Source organism: Oncorhynchus masou, chromosome 18 (genome assembly GCF_036934945.1).
Source record: "Oncorhynchus masou masou isolate Uvic2021 chromosome 18, UVic_Omas_1.1, whole genome shotgun sequence".
Classification (NCBI taxonomy): domain Eukaryota; kingdom Metazoa; phylum Chordata; class Actinopteri; order Salmoniformes; family Salmonidae; genus Oncorhynchus; species Oncorhynchus masou.
The window spans coordinates 72,064,375-72,077,378 of NC_088229.1; the positions used below are offsets into that span (position 1 = coordinate 72,064,375).

General features: G+C 41.0%; 1 protein-coding gene across 1 annotated transcript; it reads right to left on the reverse strand.

The window, feature by feature from the left end:
• Window positions 1-1,108: 1,108 nt before the first annotated feature.
• cnrip1b (cannabinoid receptor interacting protein 1b) lies at window positions 1,109-13,004 on the reverse strand. Its single transcript, XM_064924416.1, has 3 exons — window positions 12,685-13,004; window positions 10,575-10,719; window positions 1,109-3,107 (listed from the first exon to the last, which is right to left on the reverse strand). Exons 1-3 carry the CDS (start codon window positions 12,855-12,857, stop codon window positions 2,943-2,945), a joined length of 483 nt encoding a protein of 160 aa, XP_064780488.1. The 5' UTR covers window positions 12,858-13,004; the 3' UTR covers window positions 1,109-2,942.

Consider the following 13,004-nt stretch of genomic DNA (forward strand, 5'->3'; position numbering starts at 1 on the left):
CCAGCGTTGCCCAGGTTTGGCCGCGGTAGGCCGTCATTGTATTGGGAAGGCAGGGTAGCCTAGTGGTTAGAGCGTTGGACTAGTAACCGGAAGGTTGCAAGATACAAATCTGTCGTTCTGCCCCTGAACAGGCAGTTAACCCACTGTTCTTAGGCTGTCATTGAAAACAAGAATTTGTTCTTAACTGACTTGCCTAGTTAAATAAAATTGTAAATAAGAATTTGTTCTTCACTGACAGATTTTAATCTTGTCAACTCTGGGATTTGATCTAACAACCTTTCGGTTACTGTCCCAACGCGATAACCACTAGGCTTCCTGCTGTCCCTACACTCTAACCTCCAGGCTACATGCCGTCCCTACACTCAAACCACTAGGCTACCTGCCGTCCCCACACTCTAACCACTAGGTTACCTGCCGTCCCTACACTCTAACCACTAGGCTACATGCCGTCCCTACACTCTAACCACTAGGCTACCTGCCGTCCCTACACTCTAACCACTAGGCTTCCTGCTGTCCCTACACTCTAACCTCCAGGCTACATGCCGTCCCTACACTCAAACCACTAGGCTACCTGCCGTCCCCACACTCTAACCACTAGGTTACCTGCCGTCCCCACACTCTAACCACTAGGTTACCTGCCGTCCCTACACTCAAACCACTAGGCTACCTGCCGTCCCTACACTCTAACCACTAGGTTACCTGCCGTCCCTACACTCTAACCACTAGGCTACCTGCCGTCCCTACACTCTAACCACTAGGCTACCTGCCGTCCCTACACTCTAACCACTAGGCTACCTGCCGTCCCTACTCTCGCCACCTGCCTGCCGCATGTATTCTTTGTATGGGTGGTCCCAGCGGGAATCAAACACACAATCCTGGTGTTGCAAGCCACAGAGGACCACAACATTATTACGCAACCTCCTTAAAGAGTGCATTTTCAAGCAAGTTTCATCACAGCAGAATGTTTTCATGCTTCATTTCCAAGGCATGCAAGTCCCCAACGTCATAGCAGAATGCTATGGACGGATAAATAGCACGCTTCTTTCATGTTTTCTTAGACTGTAAACCTAAGAAGATTTTTTATTTTATTTTTTTAAATAAAAAAATAAGAAGCAACTGACCCAAAACCACAACTAACTGGGTTGAACTTTACTATATTCTAGGGTATAGAAATGTCCAGGTATTAAGAAATGACATGGGAAAATAGTAATTACATAGTAATTAACATACTTGTTGTTTTCTCGCATTCAAATGACCAAAATAAAAAAGCACACAAATGTCTTCCCAAATATATTTACTATATTTACAAATACCCCCCCCCCCACACACAAAATGTTAAAACTACCATGAGTTATATTAACAACATATCCACAATCTAATAAAGATGTCGTAACATTGCACAGTGCTCTGATAATTAAAAAACATTTTGTTGCATTTTCACTACATATCTCATAGTAAGTTATATTGTTGAAAAAAAAATATATGCTGAACAACAAAATGAATTCAACATTGCAACCATCTCAAAGATGTCACACCCTGGTCTATATTTATTATGTTATCTTCATTTATTGGGTCAGGGTGTGACATGGGTTTATTTGTAGTGTGTTTCGTCTTGGGGTTGTGTGGGGTGTATAGATTAGTCTATGGCTGCCTGAGGCGGTTCTCAATCAGTCAGGTGATTATCGTTGTCTCTGATTGGGAACCATATTTAGGTAGTCTGGGTTTCACTGTGTGTTTGTGGGTGATTGTTCCTGTCTCTGTGATTGTTGCACCAGTCAGGGCTGTTTCGGTTTTCGACGTTTGTTATTTTGTATTGTTCGTGTTTTTTCATCATTAAAGATGTATCGAACGAACCACGTTGCATTTTGGTCCGATCCTTGTTCCACCTCTTCGTCAGAGGAGGAGATGGAAGAAACCCGTTACAAAAGATTTTACTGAGTTACTTACTTATTTACTGAGTTTGGCCCAAATCTATCTCACACTTTACATGTTGCGTTTATATTGCTGTTCAGTATTGATAGTGTTTTCCCAACTAATATAATAACACTTTTAATTTGACAAAAATAAAGAGAGAAATAAGATACACAAGTGCTGGCTAACAACTTATTACAGAAATATGATATTCTGAGGATCGATTTTTGATTAGTCAAAATCAGCCCAAATTAAAAATAAGATAATTTCAATGATTTAATTAGTGAAAATATTTAGTGAAATCTTCTAAATGTAAACACTCACTTCTACAGATGTCCTATACTACTTGTCCTCTGTCAACACATGGGAAAACGACACATGGGACAACATTTTAATTGAACAAAAAAAACTAAAACAATTTTTAAATAAATTTTTAAAAACACTGACTGCTCATTACAGTACTATAACACACGCAACATCTGGACATACAGTGTACATATTAACATACTGCCTTCATGGATACGCATAGACACACACACACACACACACACACACACATACACACACACACACACACACTCCATGGAACAGAATACACCTGAGGGTGAACATTATGCCACAACAGACTCCGAGGAAAAGATGTTTGGGTTAACAGTTTCACGAGTAGTCAGCAAATGATCCACTTTGAGGGGTTTACAGGCTGGCTACAGCTGAAACACACAGCGGCTGATTGTCATCCATCTCTCATTTCAGTGACATCAGGGTCGTGTTCATTAGGGCACGCCGTAGCAAAACATTTTGCAACGGAAAACTGGAACAGGTATTTTCATTGGCTAATTTCAGGTGAGGCGTTTTCCTTTCTGTTTTCCATGAGTTTGCCTACAACTCCAGCACCTGCGGAAAGCACCTGGATGTCCGTATGTTCTTCAGCTTTTGTAATTTCAGGTAGTACCGCCCAGTTTCACTACGTTAACTTCCGTTTTTGGTGCCTAATGAACACAACCCTGATGCTGTCTGTGTTGGTTGGTCCATCAGACGAACAGCTCCTTGTTGACCCACATCAGGCTGCGTGTCTCGTTGGGCTTGCACTCGTACTCGATGCTGTTGAAACTGTTGCCCCCCTGGCAGTGGTCCCTCTTGTTGTAGTTGTAGTACTTCACCTGCCACACCACTTCAAAAGAGCCCACCTCTGTGAACTGCGAGGGAAAATATTTAGGTCTGTCAGAGTCAATCAGTGAACTCAAGTTAACTTTTTGTCATTTTAAGTGCACACATTTGTTTTTTTGTTTTTCTTTGCGATTGTCTGAAAGAGCTCAAAATACACTGAAAACATCCCGAAATACATTACATTTACATTTACATTTAAGTCATTTAGCAGACGCTCTTATCCATCATCTATACAGCTAAAAAAAATTGAGGTTAAAGAAGGTGTGACAGCCCTAAAAAAAATAATACATTAACATTGACATGTTAGTCATTTAGTACATTCATCTTAAGGTAACTAGGTGAGAGAACCACTTGTCACAGTCACAGTTGGTACATTCATCTTAAGGTAACTAGGTGAGAGAATAAAGTAGCTAGCTATAAGCAAAGTCATGTCTAGTAAGAAAAGACAAATAATAATAATAATAATAATAATAAACAGACACACTGCTTCAGAGCTGTCCTCATAATTTGCATCATGAACAGTTGACGCCTAATAATGAATATCCTACATGTGTAATGGGCTGTAGTGATTGTTGTGAATGTGTTCGTATGGATCATGCATAGCCTGGTTTCCAGATCTGTTTGTGCTGTCTTGCCCCAACACCTATGGTCATGGCATGACGACGCCCATAGGATTTGGTTATATACCACACAAGCAGATCTGGGACCAGGCTATATGATACAGACATTAAACAGATCTGGGACCAGGCTATATGATAGAGATATTAAACAGGTCTGGGACCAGGCTACATGATACAGATATTAAACCGATCTGGGACCAGGCTAGATGATACAGATCTGGGACCAGGCTATATGATACAGCTATTAAACAGGTCTGGGACCAGGCTATATGATACAGATATTAAACAGGTCTGGGACCAGGCTATATGATACAGCTATTAAACAGGTCTGGGACCAGGCTATATGATACAGATATTAAACAGGTCTGGGACCAGGCTATATGATACAGATATTAAACAGGTCAGGGACCAGGCTATATGATACAGATATTAAACAGGTCTGTGACCAGGCTATATGATACAGATCTGTGACCAGGCTATACGATACAGATCTGGGACCAGGCTGTATGATACAGATATCAAACAGATCTGGGACCAGGCTATATGATACAGATATGGGACCAGGCTGTATGATACAGATATCAAACAGATCTGGGACCAGGCTATATGATACAGATATTAAACAGGTCAGGGACCAGGCTATATGATACAGGTCTGTGACCAGGCTATATGATACAGATATTAAACAGGTCAGGGACCAGGCTATATGATACAGGTCTGTGACCAGGCTATATGATACAGATATTAAACAGGTCTGTGACCAGGCTATATGATACAGGTCTGTGACCAGGCTATATGATACAGGTCTGTGACCAGGCTATATGATACAGATCTGGGACCAGGCTGTATGATACAGATATTAAACAGATCTGTGACCAGGCTATATGATGTAGATATACAGAAATTAAGTCTCAAATAGCCACCTGCCCCTTTTAATAGGTGGGCAACGGCCCACATTCCAGCAAATGAACGCCGGGTTTCAAATTAACGCAGGGTCTAAATGAATTGTTTACGGGGGTCAGCATTAATTATCATGAATTGTTTTGCCAGGTTTAATTTGTAACGTTAAATCATACAGTAATGACTCTAAAAGACAATGTCAATCATCCGTTTTCATCACCAGGAAGAAACTGCTAGCCATTGGCTGCTAAGAATGCTGGCAAGCAAAAAACACCTGTCAACAACTTCGGGAGTACAGACCCCAACAAATCGTCCGATCGCCCTCTAGAAACAAATGTAATAACAGTCAACGAGGATCACTTTTCTTTTTTTTTTTTACTAGAGGCATATTTTTTTACATTATTTTTTGTAATGTTTTATGTAGGTATTTATTTTTTTTTTTTTTTACAATAAACAAAAACATACATAGACATAAACAATGGACAACTTGTCATGGAAATAATTACATTTCCTATTGCCATGTCAATTACGGTTTCTATGCATTTAGTTTTCCACGTGGGCCAATTTATCGGTGGATTCTGAAAAGCTAAATTACCCATTGTTCCTCTTTAGTGCATTTAACAATATATCGCAAGTAAAAGCCTTGGGTGGCGAGTTGACACAATTCCAAATCTGGAAGGTTAAAACCATCCTCAGATTTAGGGACATATTTCCAATTTATTCTATGAATTGTATTTGCCCATATGAAGTCTGTTATGGCCGAATATACTTTTTTAAAGAATGTCTTCGCTGAGGTAATTGGTATTACCGAAAATAAATGGGAGCCATGCCATTCTAAATGGGAGCCATGCCATTCTAAATGGGTGCCATGCCATTCTAAATGGGTGCCATGCCATTCTAAATGGGTGCCATGCCATTCCTAATGTGAGACATGCCATTCTAAATGTGAGACATGCCATTCTAAATGGGTGCCATGCCATTCCTAATGTGAGACATGCCATTCTAAATGGGTGCCATGCCATTCCTAATGTGAGACATGCCATTCTAAATGGGTGCCATGCCATTCCTAATGGGTGCCATGCCAATCCTAATGTGAGACATGCCATTCTAAATGGGAGACATGCCATTCTAAATGGGAGACATGCCATTCTAAATGGGAGACATGCCATTCTAAATGGGTGCCATGCCATTCTAAATGGGTGCCATGCCATTCTAAATGGGTGCCATGCCATTCCTAATGTGAGCCATGCCATTCTAAACGGGAGCCATGCCATTCTAAACGGGAGCCATGCCATTCTAAACGGGAGCCATGCCATTCTAAACGGGTGCCATGCCATTCTAAATGGGTGCCATGCCATTCTAAATGGGTGCCATGCCATTCTAAATGGGTGCCATGCCATTCTAAATGGGTGCCATGCCATTCCTAATGTGAGACATGCCATTCTAAATGTGAGACATGCCATTCTAAATGGGTGCCATGCCATTCCTAATGTGAGACATGCCATTCTAAATGGGTGCCATGCCATTCCTAATGGGTGCCATGCCAATCCTAATGTGAGACATGCCATTCTAAATGGGAGACATGCCATTCTAAATGGGAGACATGCCATTCTAAATGGGAGACATGCCATTCTAAATGGGTGCCATGCCATTCTAAATGGGTGCCATGCCATTCTAAATGGGAGACATGCCATTCTAAATGGGAGCCATGCCATTCTAAATGGGTGCCATGCCATTCCTAATGTGAGCCATGCCATTCTAAACGGGAGCCATGCCATTCTAAACGGGAGCCATGCCATTCTAAATGGGTGCCATGCCATTCTAAATGGGTGCCATGCCATTCCTAATGTGAGACATGCCATTCTAAATGGGTGCCATGCCATTCTAAATGGGTGCCATGCCATTCCTAATGTGAGACATGCCATTCTAAATGGGTGCCATGCCATTCTAAATGGGTGCCATGCCATTCCTAATGTGAGACATGCCATTCTAAATGGGAGACATGCCATTCTAAATGGGTGCCATGTCATTCTAAATGTGAGCCATGCCATTCTAAATGGGAGCCATGCCATTCTAAATGGGAGCCATGCCATTCTAAATGGGAGCCATGCCATTCTAAATGGGAGCCATGCCATTCTAAATGGGAGCCATGCCATTCTAAATGGGAGCCATGCCATTCTAAATGGGAGCCATGCCATTCTAAATGGGAGCCATGCCATTCTAAATGGGAGCCATGCCATTCTAAATGGGAGATGCCATGCCATTCTAAATGGGAGCCATGCCATTCTAAACGGGAGCCATGCCATTCTCAATGGGAGCCATGTCATTCTAAATGTGAGCCATGTCATTCTAAATGTGAGCCATGCCATTCTAAATGTGAGCCATGACATTCTAAATGGGAGCCATGACATTCTAAATGGGAGCCATGCCATTCTAAATGGGAGCCATGCCATTCTAAATGGGAGCCATGCCATTCTAAATGGGAGCCATGCCATTCTCAATGGGAGCCATGCCATTCTAAATGGGTGCCATGCCATTCCTAATGTGAGACATGCCATTCTAAATGTGAGCCATGCCATTCTAAATGTGAGCCATGCCATTCTAAATGGGAGCCATGCCATTCTAAATGGGAGCCATGCCATTCTAAATGGGAACCATGCCATTCTCAATGGGAGCCATGCCATTCTAAACGGGAGCCATGCCATTCTAAACGGGAGACATGCCATTCTCAATGGGAGCCATGCCATTCTAAATGGGAGACATGCCATTCTCAATGGGAGCCATGCCATTCTAAATGGGAGACATGCCATTCTAAATGGGAACCATGCCATTCTAAATGGGAGCCATGCCATTCTAAATGGGAGCCATGCCATTCTAAATGGGAGCCATGCCATTCTAAATGGGAGACATGCCATTCTCAATGGGAGCCATGCTAAAGACGTTTATTCTACCTGTACGATTTATGGGGAGATTGTTCCATTTAATTAGGTCTGCTTTCATATTGTTGAGTAATGGGATAAAGTCATCTTTATATATTTCTTTATTGTCACTTATTAAGCATCCTAAGTATTTAATATTTGTTGTGGTCCACTTAAAGGATTGCTGTGGATCATGAGTTGTTATTTTTCTCATTGTCATTGTTTTGTTTTTTCCCACGTTCATTTTATATCTTGCGATTTTAGAGTATTCCGAAAATATTTTTAATAAGGTGGACATTGCGTTTTCAATATTAGTTTATTATATCAGGATATCGTCTGCAAATAAATGTATTTTATATTCATGTTTACCAATACTGATACCTGTTACGTTTGGGTCCTGTCTATTTCTTTCTGCTAGTGGTTCAATTGCCAATGCAAACAGGAGGGGGGAGAGATGACATCCTTGTCTCGTGCTCTTTTCTAAAGCTATTTCACTGGATAGTGTATTGTTTGTGTATATTTTTGCTTTAGGATATTTATATATTATTTTTATAAAATGTATTATTTCAGCTGGAAAGTTAAATGCTTCCAAAGATAAATAAAAAGGCCACTCAAGCCGGTCGATAGCCTTTTCAGCATCAGCAGCAATTATTGATAAATCTACCATCTTGTACCTTAGCATATTGTATTACACTGAAACATGTTTTTGTATTTGTTTTGTAAGTGTCTATTTTTAATAAACCTCGTTTGATTATTATGTAACAAGACTGGTAAGACTTTTACCATTCTGTTGCTTATGGGTTTTGTTATTTTATTGTCGCAATTGATTAAACGTATGAGTCTGTAAAAAAAGAGGTAGTCTTTTGTCATTGGGAATAATAATCTCCAGATGTCCTGGGAAATATTTGTAGAGATTATATTGTTCAGTCTCTTCGGAGGCTCCTTGAATTTCCCTTTTTTTATTGCTATGTCTGACTAACTTGCTAAATGTTTGATTTAGGTCACCAGCTCAAAAAAAATGTTCTTGTCTGGGTTTGATCTAATATAGCTTGAATTCTATCTAAAAAACACACAAGGTTTACGCCTGCGGGGGATATGCAATGGAGTCAATGTGTTTTTTATCCCCGTTTTAAAGAACAATCAACATTTTTTAAATGTCCTTCTTGGTCCGTGTGCTGGGATATAAGGGAAAAGGGTGTGTTCTTATTTATCAGGATGCCTACACTTCTGCTGTTACTACAGTAGGTGGCAGCATTGGCCTCTCCAACCCAGTTCCTCTTTAAATATTCTATTTCTCCTTTTTTTGAAGTGTAGCTCTTGCAGGAAAACCACATCTGCAGACAATCTAATTAAATGTTTAAAAACCTGATGCAGGCTTATGTCTCATGAGGGCAGTGGACATCCCATGGATAATGGTCATAGTATGAATAGATAGTTATTGTGTACATTACACATATAAAATATGTGAACATGTAGGCTGAGCAAACATTTAACAGAGAACACACAAAAAACACAAAGCAAATACTTCTTTGTACTGTGAAGTGCTATGCCATTATAGGGCTTGAAGCTCCTTCTCCCTTTTATTCTCAGACACATTTATACCCAATTCATACATCGTCCATTCTCCTTCATTCACATGCAGAACAACATATAACCTATGCATCCACACATCCAGTCTCTCCCGGCCTCCTACACATACGTCATATTCACCCTCCCGCACACTCCCATTCATATGCACAGACACACTTACACCCACACCCATCCATAGAACAGATATTAACATACAGTATCGGGGATGGGCATGAGCCTCCCGGTATAGAGGCATACTAAGACAAACGAAACATTTTGACACAGTGTGTAAATGATAACACATTAGTGCAGGAAATGAACATTTGTATTTTAAAATGCAGGAAGTGAATGCTGAAAATTAAACAATTAACGATGCAAATGAGCAAAAATCTAGTTTAGCTCTAATAAACGGCTTTTGTGTTCAGTGATTTAAGCAAATAAATGCCCAAGCTAGTCATTGAAGTTTTAAGGTATTTGTAATGGGACTGGTGAACTGCTCTGAATTAACTTGTCTACTAGTTAATTGTTTTGTCTACTAGTTATTTGTTTTGTTTACAAGTTAATTGTTTTGTCAACTAGTTAATAGTTTTGTCTGTTTGTTAATTGTTTTGTCTACTTGTTAATTGACCCTTCACTAAGCCCCGCCCCAGAAATTTGGGCAACCAATCACAGCGCTCCAATGGATAACAAGCTCACAATTAAATCGCATTAAAGCCAGTGCGGGCTAAAGCAAAACAGAGTTTTCTTCCAAAAGTAAATGTTTAAATGGCTAAATAATTTAACAGTTTGTTCAATTATTTTCTACTGTACTTGCTAACAGGAGTAGTTGATACTGTGATTCCTGAGCCTGTTAGAGAAGTTCTCTAATCCCAAATTATACTTGTGTTACATTGTTTGCAAGCTAAACTGCTTAGCTCTCAGTCTCATTGACCATCAAACGTTGCTAACGCTAGCTAGCTAGCCACTTAATATAACTTGTTTTCTCAAAATGTATTTTAGCTAGCTAAAATGAATAAAACTTCCATCTGCTGTTGACATCAGGATACGATTTGAGAGCACTAATTATCTCCAAAGTGGTTATAGCTTTGACTACATGCAGGCATGGTGAATTGAGAGCCATTCAGTGGCTAGCTACGCTATAAACTTATTTTTTACTAGGTTCCCGTGAAGTAATTGTAATGACAGTCCACCACAACACACCCAAGAGTTTCCTTATTAGCAAGGGGTTGTCTGTGTTTCAGTTCATTGTGTATTAGAAACACAATTTGAGATCTTTGTGAGGGGATTTCACCAGTAGTTGAATGAGGAATTGGGCTTTCTGGGAAAATGTTGTTCGAGGTTGCAACAGTAACCAAGGCGGGCGGAGCTTAGCGAAGGGTCAATTGTTTTGTCTACTTGTTCATTAAAAAAAAATATATGTAAAAGTACTTTATGTCTGTAATCCCAGGAAGACGACACACGTCGTCATGTCATAATTTGCCTTTATTACCTGCAAGCTGATCTGTACAGCTTGTCTGTCTCCACTCTTGGTGTGAGTCATGCCCTCTGTGTTGTAGACGCCAGTGTAGACTACAGACTGGGGGTCTCTAGACTTCTGCTCCAAGGGGAAGATGACTCCGCCTACACTCATAGTGCTGAGGACAGGACAGGACCATAACAGTTACATCACAGACAATACTTTGGTGACCGCTTGACTGGGGCAGGGGTTGGGGGTGGGGTGGGGTGGGGGGGGAGGGTGGATTGGTGATACTGGGGTTGTTTGACATTGTAGCCGACAGCGCAGGAGACTGTCGATTGACTGACCTACAAATCACCTTGCATCATAAGTAACTACTCATTATTATTTGTAGATGAATCAGTCAAAGGAACGGATGGATGAAGGGGTGTGGATAGAGAGGTGAGATAGATCAGTGTAATTTATAATTCCAGAATAAATGGAATGATAAATTACAAAGACAGGAATGGGTAACCAAATACAGAAACACATTTGAGTGCATGTTTATCCTACTACTGTAGAAAATGCACAAAAAAACTAGGTAGCCTTCAACCATGCTGGTCTCTGTCAAACATGCTGGAAGCCTAATGTCACACATGCTGGAGGCCAGGACAACAACCTCTTCCTCAACGTCAGCAAGATAAAGGAGCTGATCGGGGACTACCGGAAACGGATGGCGGAGCACGCCCCCATTCACATCGACGGGGCTGTAGTGGAGCGGGTCGAGAGATTCAAGTTCCTAGGTGTCCACATCGCTAAGGACCTACTGTATCATGGTCCACTCCAATCACACCAACACAGTTGTGTAGAGGGCAGGAGAACACATATTCCCCCTCGAGAAGCTGAAAAGATATGGCATGGGCCCTTAGATCCTCAAAAACTACAGCTGAACCATTGAAAGCATCTTGACTGGCCGCATCACCGCTTGGTATGGCAACAGCTTGGCATCTGACCGTAATGCGCTACAGAGGGTTGCAAGGAATGCACTAAAAATGGTCAAACTCAAGCCACCCAAGTCATAGAATGTTCTCTACTACCGCGAGGCAAGCGGTACCACACGGCAGGTATTTGACCAAAAGGCTCATAAACAGCTTCTACCTCCAAGCCATAAGACTGCTGAACAGTTAATCAAATGGCCACCTGGACTATTTGCGTATAACCCACTTTTTGTTGAACTGACTCAATCAATACCCACATACTACACTGACACTCCAACACACATACTGCTGCTAATCTGTTTATCATCTATCTTGATGGCCGAGTCACTTTCACCCCTACATACATGTACATATTACTTCAATTAACTAAATTACGTCGTACCCCTGCACATTGACTCGGTACTGGTACTCATTGTATATTGCCTTGTTATTGTTATGTTATTGTGTTACTATTACATAAAATTAGTTTAGCCAAATTGTCTTACTTTAACTCTGCATTGTTGGGAAATGGCTCGTAAGTAAAGCATTTCTTGGTGAAGTCAACGTCACACGTATTCGGCATGTGACAAATCAAATTAGAATTGAATCGGTAGTGGATTTGACACAATCTGGCAGCGACTTCTGTCTCCCTGCACCTTCCGGACACAAACCTTAACCTTAACCAAACTGCTTAACCGTATGCATAACCCTTACCTTAAATTAAGTCCAAAACGTATTCTTGTTCTTATACATTTGTAGTCTATGATATAGGCCTTGCCAATTTAGGGCTGCAGTTTGAACATCTAACGTTAGTGGGAACTCTAACCGCGCTCTCTCTCACATAACTCCCACATCGAATCACAACCTCCTCCGGCGTGTGTCTTATCAATGTTCTCAATGACCAACTTAATTAACCTATACATTTAATTAGATTAAAGCAGCGACATAATATCCACGGGTTGTGATCTTTGCCAAGACAATGTGCCGAATCATATTATTCACACTATGAAACACTGAGTTAGTATAATAAAAACGGAGCAAAAACATAAAACAGGCAGTGATGGACAGTGACAGAATATTGTTTTCCTCAACAGAGAAATTGTCACAATTTAACCTATTGGATTGGATAGACATTATATTGCCTGATGCGCGAGCGCCGGTAAACATTTCACCCCAACCATACTTACGTTGCCTCTGCAGCCCCAGGTTTGACAACCACTTCAATCTTGTACTTTGACCCCGTTAGCAATTTAATCGTCCTGGTTTGGCCAAATCTCCCACCGTCCGATTTGAAGAACACGGCACTGTTATTTGGTAGCATTTTCAATGAGATTCCGATCTTGACGATTGCGATAGCCATTCTTGTTGAGGTATGCGTTTGTGCTCAAATCCAATCCTACCTGAGTGAACAACAGAGAAGCGCAGATGTGAAACCGCGGCTGCACGCTGAATTCCAACAGGACGATTGATGTAGAATATTGTTGTGACGTGAAAGCACGGGTTTACA

Bases quoted from the DNA above. Each gene is read 5' to 3' on its own strand.
- cnrip1b (XM_064924416.1), bottom strand. From the start codon at position 12,857: ATGGCTATCGCAATCGTCAAGATCGGAATCTCATTGAAAATGCTACCA. The intron at 10,720-12,684 runs GTAAGTATGGTT...TCCTGTCCTCAG, and splicing joins CCTGGGGCTGCAGAGGCAAC to CACTATGAGTGTAGGCGGAG. The intron at 3,108-10,574 runs GTAATAAAGGCA...TTTCCCTCGCAG, and splicing joins CTGTACAGATCAGCTTGCAG to TTCACAGAGGTGGGCTCTTT.